The sequence below is a fragment of the Melopsittacus undulatus genome, chromosome 8 (assembly GCF_012275295.1).
Source record: "Melopsittacus undulatus isolate bMelUnd1 chromosome 8, bMelUnd1.mat.Z, whole genome shotgun sequence".
Lineage (NCBI taxonomy): Eukaryota > Metazoa > Chordata > Aves > Psittaciformes > Psittaculidae > Melopsittacus > Melopsittacus undulatus.
In genome coordinates this window covers 55,229,952-55,249,972 of record NC_047534.1, presented here as the reverse complement: position 1 = coordinate 55,249,972, position 20,021 = coordinate 55,229,952, and the positions used below count along the sequence as shown (strand labels likewise).

The following is a 20,021-nucleotide window of genomic DNA, read 5'->3' as shown; positions in this document are numbered from 1 at the left end:
TCCCATACGCTTAATGTACCCAATTGTATCCTAGTTGCTGTGTGCTACACTATATATGTATCCACTAATACAGCAAGCTATTGATTATGTATCCAATCTCAATACATCCAGTTATTGTGTATGTATCCAAGTATAATGTATCCAATCTCAATACATCCAGTTATTGTGTATGTATCCAAGTATAACACACCGAGCTATTGTAAGCTATTGTAAGCAGATGCAGACAACAGTATAAAAAGGATAGATGCTTTGTAATAAGCAGCATTCCTTGGATCACATTGATCGTTTCAGCGTTGTTCGTAACTCCCGCGTCACAACAAGAAATAATGAGACAAATACACGCAATTCCAAGCTGCTAAAGTTAGCTTCCAATAGCTCTTTGGGAAGAAAGCCTTGGCCAGCTTTGTAACTATGAGATTTGGGAAAGATGGGGAATCAGAGCCCTCCTGGGGCTGGAAACGTGGACTGCACATGAGTGCACCTCAGTGTTCAAATCCTGCAGGAGCAGATTTCCTTCTATTCTTCTTCACTGAGAATTATTTATCCAAGCAGTGTGTGAAGGCAGTTCACACAGGTAGGGCAGAGTTCTGCTACTTCCTATACCAACAATGTGCAGTCTTACTGACACTGGGCTGTCAATCAGACAGAACTGTTCAAATACAGGTTGACTTCAGCAATGCTATGGTCCAGTTGAGAGGAACATGTCCTGTCAGTATGTGGGCCACCTGCAACAAGAAAAATGGCTTTACTGTGTTTGGTAATAGCCAACAGTGCATCAGTGCATGCTTCCTGCAGCTGCACAAGCACAGTGTAGATGTGTCAGATCTTATAACTCATGGTGGAAGGTAGCTGAAGAACAGGAAGACTTGTAGAATCCCAGATTTGTTTGGGTTGGAAGGGACCAACCAAGCTCATCTGTCTGGATGCTATTCATATGTTAGATCTCTTCATCCAACCTAGCAGAGAAAATTTTGTAACCTCATGGTATGGAGTTACACCATATGCTGCCCTGCCACAGAAGGCCATGATGCTGCTACAGGTATAGAGGTACAACAGAAACATGGAGGAATGACCTGCTTAAGTGTCATAGAATCCCAGCCTGGTTTGTGTTGGAAGGGACCTTAAAGCTCATCCAGCTCCAACCCCTGCCACAGGCAGGGACCCCTTCCACTGGAGCAGCTGCTCCAAGCCCCTGTGTCCAACCTGGCCTTGAGCACTGCCAGGGATGGGGCAGCCACAGCTTCTCTGGGCACCCTGTGCCAGCGCCTCAGCACCCTCACAGGGAACAGCTTCTGCCTAAGAGCTCAGCTCAGTCTCCCCTGTTCTGGCAGGTTCAAGCCATTCCCCTTGGCCTGTCCCTACATCCCTTGTCCCAAGCCCCTCTCCAGCTTTCCTGCAGCCCCTTTAGGCACTGGAGCTGCTCTCAGGTCCCCCCTTCAGGAGCCTTCTCTTCTCCAGCCTGAACCAGCCCAGCTCCAGAACAGAGCTGCTCAACATCTTCCTTTGCTGATTTCTGCAAACAGTTAATTGTACCATTCTGGAAGGAACCAAGAGATCTTTACTGGTACAGATTACAAACCCATGTAAAAGTGAAATGGGTTGAATGTTTATCCCTTATAATCCCATTGGGTAAATAATCTGTTCAGGAATTCAAATCCCATCCTAAGGGTGTTATACAGATACCCCTGCCAGCAGGACAGTGATGCCAGAGGATGCAGCTGCTCCATCCTGTCCTGTTCACAAAGAGCCATAGCACAGAACTAGAAGTTTTGTTCTCACTCATGTAACAGTGGGTCCCCATGCTTACCCCTAAGGCTCAGCCTTATTTCCAAGGATTTTCCTCACTTTGTGCCATTTTTCTTGGTGAGAGGTTGTAGGATTTTTCCCCAGGAATTTCTGATTAGCAAAGACCTCAGCAGTGTTGTAAGAACGTAAATCCTACTGGATTTACATTACCCTGAATGGAAAATACACTCAGCCCTTATTTAGCAGCTCCCTGCTGGCTACGCAAGGAGACCCAAACCCCAAACAGCCATGGTAACTGCTGGGTGGGCTGTGGCTCTGTGGGAGGGACACAGTTTAGTATCATCTGTAGACCATGTCTGATCTTCATGTTTGCATGTAAGCAAATGTCTTCATGTAAGCAAAGGGTTAATTACTCAAGTTGTAATATTGATCAAATCAACTTGTTACTTAATCTGCCTCAATGCCACTGTTACATTAAAGACAACATTCAGGACTGGATTTAGTGAAGAACCACAAAGGACTACATGGTCTACCTTGCTACCCCCATCTGTGCAGGAAGGAAGGTGGTGTGGTTTAAACGGAAAAGTCCTTGGTCAGAGTAAGCACTACTCAGCAACAACTAGAACATCAGTGGGTTATCAGCATTGTTCTCAGACCAAAGCCAAACCACAGCACTGCACCAGCTACTAGGGAGAGAATTAACTCTATCTCAGCCAAAACCAGAAGGGCTAAAAGTTTACATCATGGCTCCCTGTTTACTTACGTGGGCAGGACAGGCAGCGTGCCGCTGGTCCAGTGATGTGCTGTGGATGTGGATGGGAATTGCTCATGGGGCACTGGGAGCATCCCTGCAGCAGGGTAGTGGTGGTGGTGCACCACAGATGGCCTGGGCCTGTCTGCTTTCACAGCCAGGGGAGCAGGAACCTGCAGGTCCTTAGTAGAGAGACAAAGGGTGATACGTGAAAGCTGTGCCTCTATGGGAAGGGTCCCTGGCTGCTGGGCTGGGTTCCCATTTGGACAGTCCTTGGTAAAGGATGTGTCTGGAGATGAGTTTCGCAGGATCCAACACAGAAGATGCAGCAAACAGTGATTTCAGATTCCACCTTTGTCATTCAGAGGCATTCACATTTAGCCCACTGGTCTACACCAGGGGAACACACAGTGACAAGATGGGCTGGGGAGGAAGTTGGGAAGCACGGGGATGCATGCTTTTCCCATCACCTCCCTTTAGACACAGAAAGCTGCAGGTGTGTCCGCTGTCTCTCTCAGCCCCACCATCTGCCCAGATATCTCCCCAGTAGCATGGGGGGACAGGCTATTCAAACCCAGAAACTGCATAATGTAAGGGAAATAGAAAAGGGCTTCCATGCGAGGCAATGCTTGGTTCAGCTCTGCTATTCCCATAGCAAGTTCACCCTGCACCACAGCTGAGGAGGCCAGCTTTGCTCCTCGGGTGGCCTCTTGGCACATCAGAGCCCTGAAATGTGAGAGCTGGCAGCTGCTGCCAGAGGCTTTCTGTCCCAGCAGATGCACAAACTCGTCAGCTCCCTCCAGGCCATGGGATGGGTTAGGGAAGAGGATTGTGTTTCCTACCCTTCTGTTAAACCCAGGGCTCAGGGGCGTTTACAAATAGCATGTGGTAAAGATGCAAGTGAGCTGGCCAAAGGCTGTAGGACTTTGGGAGTTATTTCTCAGTACCCAACAACCTTAATATCTGAGAAAAAGAAAACAAACATGACTTACAGCACAGGGAAATACACAGCCTGGAAAAAGAAGGGTAGGGAACACACCTAACTTTCTGCGACACTGGGACATCCCCTCCTCCCCAGCAATCCTCTGTCCTTGTTCTTTGGTAATAAATGCCACAGAGATGAGTCTAGAAATACATTTCCCAAAGTACTTAAGGATGCTAAGGAGCTAAATCACCTTGTCATAAACAGCTTAGGAACTGGGCACTGAAGGATGCGTTCAAAATCATCTACTTCCTATCAGGCACTGGACATGTTTTGGAAATAACCCTATAATATCTGCCCTTTCAGAACTCAGTAGCACACCTGCTAAGCAACCCAAGGAGATCAGCGACTGCTTTGTGGGAGCAAGGATGCCCTTCAGACCCCAGTGTTGTTACCTGCTGTGCACAGTGAAGCAGGGGAGGGTTGGCTCCAGCAGGCTGTGTGAATGCCATTGGTGGCAGAGCCTTCAGCATCATGTTCTGCATGATGATCTGGTGCATCTGAGCGTTCTGCATGAGCATCATCTCTACCATATCTGGGAAGAGGTCACCCCAAGGAAGAAAATAAGAACTTTAGCTGCAGCTGACAAGCAGCAGAGGCACCTCGGTGAGAAGTGCCATCCGGTATATAGACGAATCACTGCAACCAGGACATATCAGCTGAAAGGGACACATAGAATCAACTAGATTGGAAAAGACCTTTAAGATCAACATGAATATTATCATTCTTTACCCAGGCAGTGCAAAACCCATGTCTATGAATAAGACTGTTCATACTAGCTTCCCTGTTTCTCCTCCCTTCTACAAGAAAGCTGCTGTTGAGCATCTTCTGTCTGTTAGTTTCCCTGCAAGCCCACCCCACTGGCTATGCTGGAGATGGGCTGAGCACTAGAGCCTTACTGGTTCCTCCAGCATGGACCAGCTCCTTGCAGTGCTCTCCATTGCTTCAGCCCACAGTCACTGAGAGGTTTCAAACTTACATGATATTGCAGTGCCACCTTGAGAGTCCACTGCATGCATGTCAAACCCATTAACTATGGTCTCTGGGTCCCTGCCCATAGCAGAGGGTTGGAAATGGATTATTGTAAGGTCCTTTCCAATCCAAACCCTTCTACTATTCTATGACTTGTGCAGTGGAGGTAGAAGGAAGGGGAGATTAAGAAAGAGGGAAAACAAAATCAAAGCAACTGTCCTTTTCTGTGGTCATACCAGAAGTAGTTCACATCTATCAGCTTCAGCAGAGTCATGCACGAATTGGGACTGTTTTCTTTATGAAAATAAACTGATTTAAAACTCCAGGCAGAAAGAGGTGACAAAAACTGCAGTTTCATGAATGAGGGATGAAGAAACCTTTGACTGAAGGTTGAGCCAGGGAAATCATCCCAGGGTTTTGTTCATGTCTTATTTCCCAGTAGCTTCCAGCTGTGTTTAGAAACAAACCTTTTATTGGCATTGCACTATATTTGGAACAGTGCTTTTAGCTGCTCTGTCTTGTTTCCAAACACGGAGCTTAACAAAAGCCTGTATTGTTTGAGGAGATTGAGCAGCAGATTAAGGGAGGAAAAAAGAAAGGAATGAAACCAGGTTTTAGAAACCTGACTGGTAGCTTTGGAATCATCCATACACATGAGTCTGACTTTGTTCATATTACTTAGCGCTGTCTTGAGCTGGTTTGCTTTCCCAAGCTTCCCAGCAGCTTCATCTGGCTTTGCCGAGTTTGTAGTCCCTGTTTCTTTAGTTTTAGTGATGAGTTTATCTGCAAGCTTCCCACAAATTATATCTAGTACCTATAGGCCAGTGCAAATCCCATAGCTCCAGCAGCAGCCTGGTCACAAACCAGCATGTCACTGACTACCTTGGATGCTGTCCTGTGCCCCCTTCCTACTTGCTGTGGCACCTCCCTGCCCTCTCCATCCTGGGGAGTGGGAGCTAGGTGGGTATGTTACCTTCTTTAATGCTTCCAGGCCGGGGGGCTGCAAGAGGTTGGGCAGGAGGGATCTGTGTGATCAGGGGAGGCTGCTGCTGAGGTAGCTGCTGGATGATGGTGGCAGGCTGAGGTGGCATCTGGAAAAGAAAGGAAAAGGAAGCAGTTGCTATTGGATTTGTCTGACTTCCTCATCTTTGCAAAGGGAGAGCTGTGGGTATCATCTGCCTGGACTTCAGTGGGGCTTTGGATGTTGTCTCCTGTGAAATCCCAGCACAAGCTGGCATCTACTTGGCTGGGAAGCAGCTCTATGGAGGTGGTCCTGGTGGACACACAAGCTCAACATGAGTGAATGGTGTTCTGCTGCAGCAAACCAAGCCACAGGGTGCTGGAGAACATCAATAAAGGTATCACCAGCAGAGATAAAGATGTCATTATCCCACTCAGTGCTTGTCAGGCCACACCTGGAATACTGTGTTCAGCTTAGGTCCCTGCTCTACATAAAAGATGTGGACAGGCTGGAGAGGGTCCAGAGAAGGGTCACAAAGATGATCCAAGGGCTGGGAAGCTCTATGAGGAAAGGGTGAGAGAGCTGGGCCTGTTCAACCTGGAGAAAAGAAAGACCAGGGGAGCCCTTATCACCATGTTCCAGTATTTAAAGGGTGGCTGCAAAGAAGATGGAGACTCCTTTTTTACTAGGAGTCATATGGAAAAAACAGGGGGTGATGGGCACAGGTTACTGCTGGGTTGATTCTGGTTGGACACAGGAGGAAAATTTTTCACAAGGAGCACAAGGAATAATCTCAGGGCAGTGATGGACTCCCCAGCACTTGGCACTGTTATGGCTGGGCTAGACAGGGTGCTGGGAAATCTGGTCTAGGTCATGCTGTGCCTACCACAGCAGAGTGTGGGCAGTTCTCCCACTCCTCCTGCTACCTCCTTCCTGTGGTAAATCATTCCCACTGTGAATTTTGTGCTTCATTTGTAGGTTTTGCCTAGGGCAGTAAGGGTCCCACGCAACAGCAAGAGGTGCAGCATTCCCTTGAAATTCACATTTCCATACAGCTCCCAAGCAGCTGTTGTTTCAAATTGGCACAGCACTGTAGCAGTGTTTCCTAGGAGAGAGGATCCTTACCGTCTGCTGGATAATCCTTGGTGGCTCCTCTGGAGCTGGAAAAGGTATCTGGTAGATTTGTGGGGCAGCAGCTCTGTGGTTGTGACAGTGTCCTCCAGCTGGTGCAGGGGGCTGTGAAAGCTCTTCCAGAAGGTGCTGCTCCTGCAAAATCAAGTATCTTCCTAAAGATAATTTGATCAGAGAAAGGCAGGCAGGATTGTTACACTCTCTGGAATAAACAGGATTAGTCCCTGAAGCCTGCAGCAGGGCACAGCCTTGTTCACTGAATCACTGCTGCAGATACATCCTGTGTCTGATGGGCAGACCACAAGTGACCACTGCACAAAGGGAAGCACTCAGCCAGTGCCTGCACAAGTATAAAGAGAGTTTTCTCCCCACATGTCTTGAAGCCATACGTTTTTCAGCACAAGTGAAAAGCAATGGGGTAAAAAAGTGAGGAACAATCTGATAAAAGCCTGGAAAAGTGTTTCATTAATGGTAAGTACCCTCCATAAACTAGAAATCGTAGAATCATAGAGCACTTTGGGTTGGAAGGACATTAAAACTCATCCATTTCCAACCCCCTGGCATGGGCAGGGACACCTTCCACTCCAGCAGGTTGCTCCAAGCCCCAGCTCAAGAACTAAAGGACAGGAAAAAACTGAATCCACTTCAGCAGTGGATGTGCAGATAACCTGACCCTTTCTGTTGTTTCTGCTCTTACCCTTAGCTCCTGCAGGAGATCTTTCCTTCGCCTTAGGGCACTTTGTAGCACATCCTCACATCTGTTCCCTGGAGGATGAAAAGGACATTATCTTCTCAAAGGATCATAAAGACAGAGCTATTATAGCATTTACATTATGAGATTTTGGATGAAGGTGTCATAAGAGAGCTTGACTTCTTCCACAAAAGGCTTTAGGCTACTTTTCTTGTCAAATCCATGAAGGGATAATGACTTTATACCCCATGCAGACACAGCTGTCCAGCAGGCAACATAAAATAAACTCTCTAAAGCCTCCTTTTAACCTCCTGGCTTAGAAACTCCTTTGAGTTGGAAATGCTCTATAAAAACTCTGTACTTGCACAGGATGATTGTGTGAAGGGTAAAAGAAAGTTTGTTGTGACACATCCAAACAACCCCAGCTTTGAATGTCACCTTTGCTGTTTCTTTTTTGTTCTGAACCAACTTTCTGTTTTATTCTTCCCACCTACGGCTGATCTGGAACGTGGTTGAAGTGAAAATAAGCAAGGATATTTTCACATCCTTTGGGAGCATCTGCTCTGAAAAGCATCACTTTGTGTTTTGAAACTAAGTTGGTAAGGGAATTGTTCATTTCTGGCCACAGCTTTGTAAGTTTCCAACTATTTGTGTATCAGCTCAATGGATATGAGCCCGGAGCCAAACTAGAAATATTACTGATTGTCCACTGGTAGCCTTTAATCCACAGATAATACAAATAGTGTGCATGTCATGCAAAGGAATGAATGTACTACACATGGCATGTGTAGCTTCCAGGGAATGTTGCTGTAGGGAACATACTACTTGTACACGAAGCATCATGATGGTCTTTGGAAGGGTTTCATAAAGACACTTATCCATCACCTTTGAGCCATTCACCAGCTTATATAGTGATTTCTCTAAGCTTTCCAAGTTTTATAAGAAAGCTGGGATTCCTGACCTCTTTGCCCAAACCAAAGTCAGGATGTAACTACACAGGCATGGTTTTCTGGTAAAATGGTTCCCAGCTCTTATCAGCACAGTCCTCAAGACCAACTCTTTCACTACAACAACTTATTTCATAAGCTGAGTCACATTTTTTTATGCTGGAAACCATCTTCTGGTCTCACAAAGCTGCACTGGTCACATTCAAAGGTGCAAAGCAGCATTAGCAGTGGATCATTCCTCCTGCCTGGATCCCTTGAAGACACACAGCCATCCTAACAACTTGTTTTCAGGGTCACCAAAGCCAAGCATGCAGCTGGACTGCACCAGCTGCTCACTGCCAGGCAGAAGAACTAACACAAGCAGGATCTCCTGCAGAGCACACCTAGGCAGGAGGTCATTCTTATGTCAGCTGGTTGATCACTTCCCTTTGTCAGAAATAAACAGATGAAGACATTCAAAGATAAATGTAGGCAGCTTTTAGGGAGGAGATTTGATAATCTGGTGTGGTTTGAGAACATCACTAAGCCCTTCTCATATTACCTTCATAATGAAAACAAACGAGTCTCTTACTTGCAGCTGGAAGAGGCGACTCCATCTTCTCTAGCTTCTCCTGTTCATTTTCTAGTCTCTGTTGGTAAAACCACAACAAGACCTGGTTATGGGTCAGGCAGCAAAGCTCACAACAATTTCCAGCCCTACCTTATAGCCATAGGTTTGGGATGAAGGAAATAAAGCAGAAGTAGAGACAAGCAGTGCTTCTTAGCTGCGAAATCACAGCTAGTGACAGCTACAAGAAGCATTCATGGAAGTATGAAATGTCTCACTGCAAAACTAGTTACAGTAAAAGAATAGTCATGCTTCCAACTGGCCAGGCTATCCCAGACCTGGAAATTGATAGCGTGGTGAAACAGGAGACTTACACATCACTTCTTCTATAGGGCAGAGAGCTAGATCCTATGAAGAACTTACAAACTTGTACAATGTTAAGTGACAGTGACTGTAGCACCAGTGCACATTGGTCTGCCTCTGCTTGCATGAAGAAAGGGGCTCTCAATTGGCTGCAGATCCCCTTTGTATCTCAGCAGAAATACAATGATTTAAAATACAGTGTTAACACTTAAACATGCAAGAATAAAACAAAGAGCAAAAGTGACCACTGCAGAGATTTTCCCTTACCTTTTCTAGGAGCTTGAGTCTCAGTCGTGTCAAGTGATCCACCACTGAAGGATCTGCCATTGCAGTAGTCTCCTGGAAGAGCAGGCAGGCAAGAACAGGTTAAAAAGCTAAGCAAAGGCAGAGAGGTTTTCAATCCTCATTTCTTCCCCTCCATGATCTTCATAGAATAATTCCATTAGAAACAAAATCAGATTGTGAGCAAATGAAGGAAGAAGAGAAAAGCTTTGTTTTCCCTCCCAGGTAAAACAGAGTACAGATGATCACCACAAGACCACAGACACAGCTTTTTCTGCCCTTTCTCTCAATGCATTTTTGTGCTGCAGATTGCAACATCACAGAAAGGTAACTAAGGGTGAATATTTACTTGTTCTTAACTGTCACTAAGCCTGGCCCTCTCTGTTGTTAGTGCTCAGAGTATTGTGCCTGTAACCTGGCTGCCAAGTGTGCAGTGTCAATCCACAACATAAACAAGATAATCTCCAGGTGTAGAAGTTTACCTACCTTTTGTAAAGCAAATACCCAGCACATTAATGAGCAGGAAGAAAAGAAAGGCCAATGGTTCTTCAACATAAGACCATTGATAGGCATCAGATTATGATCTTGCTGATTGATACACGATAACATTTATGTCGTTGTAAGGCAGACTTTCAGCATAGTTCTTCATATGAGTTTTCATGACCAGGTGGTAACTAAAACCTCGAAAAATTAAGGAGCATAGCTGGAACTCATCCCTGGATGAGTAAAATAGTAGAGAGGCTATGGTATATGGTATAACATCCATTTGCTTACCATCTCCCAAACAAACTGTAAGGTGTCTCCGTCTCCCAGCATAAAAACCAGCAACATTTTACAGGGACATCCATAAAATCAACACCAAAGCATGAGAAAGAAGTCAAGTAACAGTCATTCATACTCAGTTTCATATTTTAAGCCTGGAGAGCAAAGTTACAACCTCTTCCTTATTTGAAGGCCACAGCAAAACTGCAGCTGAGCCACTGCTGGTGGCTGGAGCAACTGATAGATGCTGTAGGATCACCTCCTCCAGCTGTGACCCACGCAGCATGTGTGTACAATCTGTCCTTAAAAATACACAGGCTGGTGTCTCTGGACAGGTCATAGAAACTGAGACATGGGGATCCCAAAAATAGCTGCACTATGTCAGAGCTGAGCCTCAGCTTTCTTTGGCAGAGCACAGTCACAATTGCTCTAAGGCAGGGCAGAAAACTCTCTCACGTGCCAGCAGTTGTCCTGAGAAACCACTGTGTACACTTTTGTGCTTTAAAAGCCCCATAGATTTTCCTTCTTTTCTCTCTAACATCTTTGATCCCTCATTCTTTGGGCAACAACGAGTTTCCCATTTATCTTAAACTTAAGCATAAACGTGGCTATGGAAGTAAAATGCATAAATATTGTTTATTGATGTGTTAGGCAAAAAAAGGATTAACGTTTAGATTGATTTAAACCTAGATCCCTGAAAAGTTCATTGGAAAGCTTCTCATCTGTTATGTGAAATTTATACTAGTGCTCTCCAGGAATTTTTCCACACCCCTTGTAACTTGGAATCATAGAATCGTTTAGGTACCATATCCCAATCCAGATGCCTCTTTTCTAAGCAAAATAACCAGTTTGTTTTGTCCTAAAATAGCAGATTTCCTTTACCTATTGATCTCATCACTCAGCTGGGAAGGTATAATGCAAAAGCCCACACAGACTACCCCCATACCCACCTACTGGCTTCTGCTATCAGTGGCTATCAGAAGGTGCTGCCTCAGCTGCACTATGGTCACACCTTGGCTATACTGCCTGCACAGTCTCATGTTTATTCTAGTTGCTTCTCTCTTTACCTTTCTAACTCATAAACCCTTCTGTGAGGGGGTGACCAGGGTTGTGGGCAGCATTTGGGCAGTGAGGTAGCAAAGGAAGCTACGCTGGTGTCTCCACAGGACCACAACACATACAAGATTGCTGATGCTGTAAGTAGACTTTTAGACTGCTGCTGAATATTGAGCTGATGGTTTACTATCAACTGCCATCATACAGTGTTCCTGATACCTTAACTTTCTAGAGCCTTCCTTGCAACACAAATAGAAGTTTACAAGAAAGGCTGACAAAGAGAAACAAGTATTCCATTAAAAATACAATGCCAGTGTTAAGCAACTGAACCGACTATAGAGAAAAGGAAGAGCAAAAAAACTTCTGCTCTATGTAACAATCCAATACTAGATAAAAAACATACTTTCCAGCACATCTGCTAAAGAATCTAGCCTTTCCCACACTTACGGATGGCCTTGCCACAATGGGATCCCTGCTGTAGGGACACCTTACAAACTGATAATGTATGACTTGCCAGGAATGTGCCAGATGATAGAAGAGGATCTTACAGAATCCCAGCCTGGTTTGGGTTGGAAGGGACCTTAAAGCTCCTCCAGCTCCAACCCCTGCCACAGGCAGGGACCCCTTCCACTGGAGCAGCTGCTCCAAGCCCCTGTGTCCAACCTGGCCTTGAGCACTGCCAGGGATGGGGCAGCCACAGCTTCTCTGGGCACCCTGTGCCAGCGCCTCAGCACCCTCATGTGTTGCAATAATGTGCTATGTACATTTGAAGCTAAGCGTACGAATAAAACATTACAATTAAGAGTTATTTCATGCTCTGTCATGCAACAGTGCAAGTAAGACTCCTTATTTACCTTAATTACACTTAAGTGCACTATGCTAATCATACATGATACTTCACTACATTATTACTGTCTTCTTATATGACCATGGCAAACCACTAGTCTGCAAGCACTGCTCATTTATTTGCAGATAGGCTGCAGCAGCTTCCAGAGTTCTGTTATGGTTTTGTTGCCAGCCTGATCTTAGGTCCCTTTTCACATACTTCCACTTGAGTCAATTCAATTAGACTAGCACTTGAAATCCTCACATTTTAACAGACAGGGATATAAGAAGATATAATGCACGTGTTGGTTATTAAAACCTCAAACAACAATAAACCAAAACCCAAACAAACATGACTTATTAATTTCACTTTTTTAGCTGGAGCAAGAAGTCAAGCAGAATTATTTTAAACCATTTATTTTTCTCCAAGTGAAATGTTTGATTGGACAAAATTGCCATTATAAATGCCATATTGTCTTTTTTAAGGAACCTCTTTGCTCTGAGCTTACTTGTTTCCTTTTGCTTCTCAGATGGTACCAATTACACCACCTTTTGCACTAAGGAACTTCATAACTCAGACTTAGTCTCTTAGCACTGACTGGGGGCAAACTCAGCATCCTGGCTGTGGTGTTAGAGGGCATGGCAGCACTACCAGGAAAAACACATCAATACCAGGGCTGACAAAGGAAGAGATGAGCAGGATTAGTCTCAGAACATCCACCAGAGTCATAGTTAATGACCCTGAATGGTTTACCCACTGAAACATCCATTCTTAGAAGAACAAAATTGGTCTTGAAGGGAAGTCAACACGTATTGTCCCCTTGCAACCTTTGCCGTGGCTTAAAACTTAACCTTTACCTGAGCTCTGGATGGAGACAGGGATGCCAGCCCTTCCTTGCTCCTAGTGTCCTCACTCTTTGGAGCACTGAGCACACACTGCTCCAGTCTTTTTGTTGTCTATGCTGATTTACCTATTTATATGTGGGAAACCAGGAGATGGATACAGAATGGTTTATTCCGAGAATGAGAACATGTTTCTCCCTACATCCTTTTTGGATGGTGGATGATATAGACATGGGCAACCCAGATGGCACAGACACAGTTCACAGGAGCAGAGGTCCAGCTCATGGCCTGGATGATGCAGTATCTGAATTCGGGGCAAAAACCCACACAGAGAAGAGCCCAACCTAATGGCTAAATGCACAGAAAGGTCAAGGGATAGAAAAGGAGTTAATACATCATGAAGATGCTTGCATTTCAGTATTTATTGGATAGAAAAAGTCAGATAGCAAGAGACAATCTCTGAACTGTCGAGTGACAAACTGGATTGATGACTTCAAGACACAAAGAAACCACCACTTGTGTTAAGTGGTTAATTATATGATGTTAAGAGTATAATATACATAATATATAATTAACCTGTTAGGGTTAATTGTTCTCGGTACTAAGACAGGAACACCTTACTTCTCCTTGTTACCTGACAGTTACTTCCAGCCGTTCACTCTCCCTGCCCTGGTTCTTCCTTGATGAAGGGATCCTACAGGTGCACTGACAGCCGCAATAAAACAAAGCAGGGAGACGCTAAAACCCGGTTGCCGAACACGCACAGGGGAACAGATCGGGTGTGCTGCAAAGACTGATAACCTTACAACTAACGTGGTTAATGCCGCACCAACACATCTCTGTATCCCCAACAAGGCCATCACCGCCGGACCCGCGGCTGCAGAGCGGACAGAAGCACCCGTACCTCAGCCGCCCCGGAGCCCGCCCAAACCGCCTCTGACCGTTGCTCGGCAACACCTGCGTGCGCTCTCCCACGGCACACGCCCCCTCTCCCCATTGGCTGCCTCCCGTCTCTGGGCGGGGCCATGGCTGGCGGCCCGTTTGAAACTGACCACTCAGAGCAGGGCGAGCTGCCGACTGCCGCGTTCCCATTGGTGGCTGCTGAGGGGGCGGGAGCAAGCGGCGGCAGCGGGACCTGCGGAGGAGGGCGCGCTGTCCATCCCGGGGTGGGCGGGGCGAGCCTAACGGCTGCTCTCGCCATTGGCTGGCGGCCTTCGCCAATACCCGCGCAGCTTCCTCCCTCTGCGCCCAACCTCTGCGCTCTCATTGGCCAGTACTGGAGATATCCTCCTTCGGGTTGGCTGAGGCGCTCGGGTGGGCGGGGACAAAGCTCTGAGGCGGCCATGACCGAACCTTGTGTGTCCGCTGTGGTGTGAGGGGGGCCGTGAGGGGCGCGGGTGGGCTCGGCTCCGCCTCAGCGTGCCCCGCTCGCCCACCACATGGAAGCGGAGGAGGAGGCGTGGAGACGGAAGCTGGAAGCTGGCAGGGCCAAGGTGAGGATGGAGGGGGGGTTCCTGTCATGGGGGGTCCGCGCAGGTCCCGGCTTGGCTCCCTGCGGTGCCCTCGGCAGCCCCTCTGCCGGCCCCGGGTACAGACGGTATATAAGCATAAGCGTTAGTGAGCAAGGAGCTGCTTCAAGTGGTGCATGTGTTCTTCCCCCTGTTTCTGCCTGTTGGGTTGTTTTGGAGGGAGTTGTTTGGTTGTGGTTCACATTGGTTGGATTTTATCGTTATTATTATTTTTCTATTTCGTTATTTATTATATTATTATTTTTCCTATTTTTGTCTAGCATTCCACTCAGTTACTTGCGGAAATACTGTATTTCCAGGCGAGACTCTCACCCCGAATTAGCTATTCTGTGTTTTATTATCTCAGTGGCTGGTCCTAGTGTCTGCAGGTGGGTTACTGGAGAACTGAGTTGGGCTGTTGCCAGTTGTGCCCTTAGGGAGCACTTCACAAGCTTTCAGCTGCTCTGTGTCAGCAGTTAGGTGGTTTGGTAGGATTGCTGAGAGACCTCACGGTAATTATTGTTTGTAACTATATGATTAACACCTGATATAGGTTAACCCTCTTAAAAAACACTTGCTTTCTTGAAAAAACCTGGTTAGAAATGCCGAATTACTAATCACAGACTGGTTTGGGTTGGAAGGGACCTGAAAGCTCATCCATCAAGTTCCAACCCCTGCCTGAACACTGCCAGGGATGGGGCAGCCACAGCTTCTCTGGGCACCCTGTGCCAGCGCCTCAGCACCCTCACAGGGAGCAGCTTCTGCCTAAGAGCTCAGCTCAGTCTCCCCTGTTCTGGCAGGTTCAAGCCATTCCCCTTGGCCTGTCCCTACATCCCTTGTCCCAAGCCCCTCTCCAGCTTTCCTGCAGCCCCTTTAGGCACTGGAGCTGCTCTCAGGTCTCCCCTTCAGGAGCCTTCTCTTGTCCAGGCTGCCCCAGCCCAGCTCTCTCAGCCTGGCTCCAGAGCAGAGCTGCTCCAGCCCTTGCAGCAGCTCCATGGCCTCCTCTGGCCTCACTCCAGCAGCTCCAGGTCCCTCTTGTGCTGCTGCCCCAGAGCTGGATCAGGACTGCAGGGGGGGTCTCCCCAGAGCACAGCAGAGGGGCAGGATCCCCTCCCTGAGCTGCTGCTCACGCTCTGGGGGTGCAGCTGAGGACACAGGAGGTTCTGGGCTCAAGCGCTCACTGAGACCGGGTCATGGGGAGCTTCTCATCCACGAACAACCCCAAGTCCTTCTCCTTGGGGTTGCTCTGTTCAATTTCCCTCAGCCTGGCTCTGTGCTGGGTATTGCCCTGACCCGAAGTGCAGGATGTGAGCTGTTATTCATGTTCTGTTTCTGTGAATCTACTGCTGAATAAGACTGGCTTGTCTGCAGCTACAGCTTTTCCTTGTTTTTGTGACCCCAGCAGCACTGGAATGAGGTACTGTAGGTAGAAGGGAATAACTGAGGCTGCACAGGGTTTTGGGGGTATTTGGGACAGATTAGGTTTTCCCATGATGTACTGCAGCCCCTTTGTTCCTGATATCTTTCCTAGTGATTCTCCGACAGGCACAGGGACATGGTTCTTTCTGCAGGGGACCTGTCTGGAAATTGAGCTGGTGTCGTCAAAGGTGGCTTGGAGCTGTACTATCTGCCTTGGATCTTTTCAGCTCCCTTCTCCCCATGTTGCACAGAAGGCAAGGATAAAGAGTTAGTGGGAAGGGAGTGGGGTTGTGGCTATAGCTGCACTGTCACAGCTTCACGGGGGGCCTGTCCCTGGTGTATCCCACCCAGGTGCAGCTATGGTTGCCACACTCCCCACTCCCACTCAGCAGCTCCTCATCCACTTGCCCTCACAGCCTTGTTACACGCTGTGTGGACACAGTCCCTTGTTGAAGATCCATTGCAAGATTAGTGTTTGGATTAATAGCAAGAGAGAAAACTTCGAGAACAGGAGCTTTTCATGTTGAAAAGTTGCATTAGCTGTGCAAGACTTGTGTTAACGTTTATAACCCTTCTCAAAGTGCTGTATCTGTCTATAGTTAGAAAAATGGGATGGACTTTCCTTGAATCAGTTATTAGTTTCCACCTGTTGTACAGCTGTTGTTTGCCATTGGGGAAAAAAAATGTGGGGCCTTGCATTATGTTTCACATTATGTGTGCAGAGCCAATGTTGCATGTTATTTCTTACTTAACTATGTGCTAAATGTCTCTTATCTGCCCATTTAAGACAGGTAAATTCTTAGAAGCAGTATCAATGTTGCTGTTCCCTGGTATCATATATGTGGTACGCTAAGAGGAGAGGGAAGGGTTTAGAAAGGTAAAGATAGATGTAGTGCTCCCTCTGCTTATTAAAATGTAACAGAGATCTATTACTTGGCTGGCAGGTTGCTTGCACCAGACCATCTTCAAAAAACCTCGGCCGAATGAATGGAAGTAATACCCATGGGAGCTTATTAGACACAAAAATATTATGTTAGGTATGGAAGGCAAATGTATGAGGTACACACTCCTTGCTATGCTTACACCTAACTTCTGACATGTATAGCTTTTGTAGTTTTACTTACATACCTGAAGTTGTAGAGCTAACTTATGGAACAGATTCATATTGGGTGAATTACTGGAATAAACGCACCTTTGATCTTACTTGGGGTAGTCCTTTGCATGTTCTTAACATTGACAGGCTGAGAGAGCTGTGCTTGTTCAGTCTGGACAAGAGAAGGCTCCTGAAGGGGACACCTGAGAGCAGCTCCAGTGCCTAAAGGGGCTGCAGGAAACCTGGAGAGGGGCTTGGGACAAGGGATGTAGGGACAGGCCAAGGGGAATGGCTTGAACCTGCCAGAACAGGGGAGACTGAGCTGAGCTCTTAGGCAGAAGCTGTTCCCTGTGAGGGTGCTGAGGTGCTGGCACAGGGTGCCCAGAGAAGCTGTGGCTGCCCCATCCCTGGCAGTGCTCAAGGCCAGGTTGGACACAGGGGCTTGGAGCAGCTGCTTCAGTGGAAGGGGTCCCTGCCTGTGGCAGGGGCTGGAGCTGGATGAGCTTTAAGGTCCCTTCCAACACAAACCATTCCATGGTTCTATTATTCTTAAGCCCATAGCAGGATGTGGTCATGCTGCTGAATAAGTGGGCTGCAGGACTGTAACTTCCTTAAAAAAACTTCCTTTGGATAACTCATGTTTTTGAAGGCTCTTTATGATAGAGCAGTGGGGAAATCTTTCTCCTTTCAGTTCTTTTCATTTTCCTGTTTTCTTGCTGCTGCCCTCTTCATGAATAGAAATGCAGTTTTGAAAGGGAGAAATGTCCAAGAGCAAATACAGTACTTCCTTCCTGTTGGGCAGGCCAACAGCAGCTTAAGGTGATCCCATCTCTGCAGTGATACTTAAGTGCTCAGTATTCATTCAGATCAGCATCCTGAATCATGTTCCTGCATCACTTTGGGGTTGCTCCCACCAGTTGTGTGCTGTGGGCCTCTGTTGTAGCAATGTACATATAGCAACCTATGCAGTCGTGCTGACTGCAGGCTGATAGTGCTTGAATCTGGAATTGTGAAATGCTGGAGGAGGTTTTGCCCTCCTCTTATTTCCCCCCAAGTGTTTTTTTTTTGTCTTTGGCATACTTAGATTTTAGTCTGCTAAATAATGACTTGGGGAAGGAACATGATATGAATGCTTTCCTCTTTAAAACAGTGCTCATGCTATTCTCTTTCATATAGGAATTAAATCTCCATTACTGAAATGTATTTAAATTATCACCTGGGCTAAATGTTGAATGGGATGGTCTGAAAAATCTTTTCCAACCTGTCTGATTCTATGATACTGTGATTAATTGGGAATTGTCATGATTTGGCAGGTAGATACCAACTGTATCAGATACCTTATTAAACTTGTATTACACCTGCTCAATAGATGCAATACTGATGGCCAGGGTAGTGATTGAGGAACAGAACAAACCCCAAGATTTAGTCCTGTGCTTTTCTCTTTGTTTTTTTCCACTTCAGTTTGGTAGTGTGCATGCTGGCCAACTGTGCCTCTCATTCCAGACCAGTATGTGCAGAAGCCTTTGCTGTTCCTGCATTTTACATGTTTTCACAGCATCAACCAGGTTGGAAAAGCCCTTCAAGCTCATCCAGTCCAACCGTTCCCCAGCACTGCCAAGGCCACCACTGCCCCATAGCACTGAGGCCTCGTCTCCAGCTGTGTGAACACTTGCAGGGCTGGTGCCTGCAGCCCTGCCCTGGGCAGCCTGTTCCAATGCCTGAGCACCTGTGGGGCAGGAATTGTTCTTCAGCTCCATCTAAACCTGCCTTGGTGCAGCTTGAGGCCGTTTCCTCTTGTCCCATCCCTTGTTCCTTGGGAGCAGAGCCCAGCCCCTCCTGGCTCCATCCTCCTGTGAGGCACTTGTAGGGAGCCATCAGGTCCCCCTGAGCCTTCTCTTCTCCATCTGAACCCCCCAGGTCCCTCAGCCATTCTCCATCACATTGTGCTCCAGGCCCTGCATCAGCTCCATTGCCCTGTTCTGGACCTGCTCCAGCACCTCAATGTCTCTCTTGTAGTGAGAGGTTCAGAGCTGAACCCAGGTTTCAAGGTGCAGCCTCAGCAGTGCTGAGTACAGGGGGCAATCCCTGTCCTGGCCCTGCTGCCACACTGGTGCTGATATAGGCTAGGATGCTGTTGGCCTTGGCTGCCTGGGCACAAGCTGCTCATGTTCACCTCTGTCAATCAACACCCCCAGCTCCTTTACCATGAGCAGCTTTCCCTTTCCATGAGCAGCCTGGGATGTTTCTAGGAAGTTCTCCCACTTCATCAGTTTGAGGAAGCTGTAGAAAACATTCCTGGCTTTTGTCTAAGAGCACTTGCTGCTTGTGTTTACTGTATCTAAGAGGCAGGCTCAGGTTTATTTGAGCAACCTGTTCCAGTTTGGTGCTGATGTGGTTTTCTGCTGTGTTTCCTTTTCTGTGAGTATTCTTTTGGTCCTAATTTTTGAAGCATGTAAAGCAGTGAATTGAGGAGTAAATTATCTTTAGGTAGGCTGGGGAAAGCTGAACAGTGCTGCATCTGCTGTAGTTTTCCTGTCTGCTGGCTCCTGCAGTTAATCCAGGATGGGGATGACACAGGGACCACACGACACAAAACCTGGCAGGCTTGTTCTTTGCGTTCTGGGATGCTGGTGTGGTGCTTGCTCTGCCAGATCAGAGGTGCCTTGTGGCTGCCACTTTTAACTGTCTGGACATGGTGAAATGACATTGGTACCTGCAGAATGGCCGGGTGTTGCAGAGAGCTGCTTTGGGTGCTGCAGTGGACAGTGCTGTTGGTGTGCCTGTGCCATGCTACATCTTGGCTAAAAGTGAAGCTTTTGTCTTTGGAGCTAGAAAGCAAATTGCAAATGAAGTCCTTTGAAAGAGGAATGATAGAATCTCACTGGGATGGGGAGAGTCAGTGTTAGATGCTTTCTTCATATTTACATGCATTACTTCGTGTTGAATGACTGTGTATCTGATCTGTGATCTGATACTCTTATAATGACAGTTCAATTTATGTAGCTGATTAAAAGCTTTGAAAACCTGATACTGCCCTGAATAGACCTTTTCCCCATCCAATGATTTAATAATCTGGAATGTGTTTGACTCCACACTTTTATGGACCAACAAGTCTGGTAGTTCCATTAAATTTTGGGGTACT

The 20,021-nt window shown here is 46.8% G+C and overlaps 2 protein-coding genes across 2 annotated transcripts in view; one reads left to right on the top strand and one right to left on the bottom strand.

Moving 5' to 3' along the window:
• Window positions 1-2,505: 2,505 nt before the first annotated feature.
• C8H21orf58 (chromosome 8 C21orf58 homolog) lies at window positions 2,506-9,418 on the bottom strand. Its single transcript, XM_034065773.1, has 7 exons — window positions 9,359-9,418; window positions 8,753-8,810; window positions 7,241-7,308; window positions 6,538-6,678; window positions 5,425-5,542; window positions 3,875-4,014; window positions 2,506-2,679 (listed from the first exon to the last, which is right to left on the bottom strand). Exons 1-7 carry the CDS (start codon window positions 9,416-9,418, stop codon window positions 2,506-2,508), a joined length of 759 nt encoding a protein of 252 aa, XP_033921664.1.
• Window positions 9,419-14,298: 4,880 nt separating this feature from the next.
• The window catches only part of PCNT (pericentrin), an 88,064-nt gene continuing 82,341 nt past the window's right edge, over window positions 14,299-20,021 (top strand). Inside the window, exon 1 of the mRNA XM_034065772.1 lies at window positions 14,299-14,352. Within this exon, the coding sequence (XP_033921663.1) occupies window positions 14,299-14,352 (54 nt within the window). The remainder of the gene's footprint in view (window positions 14,353-20,021) is intronic.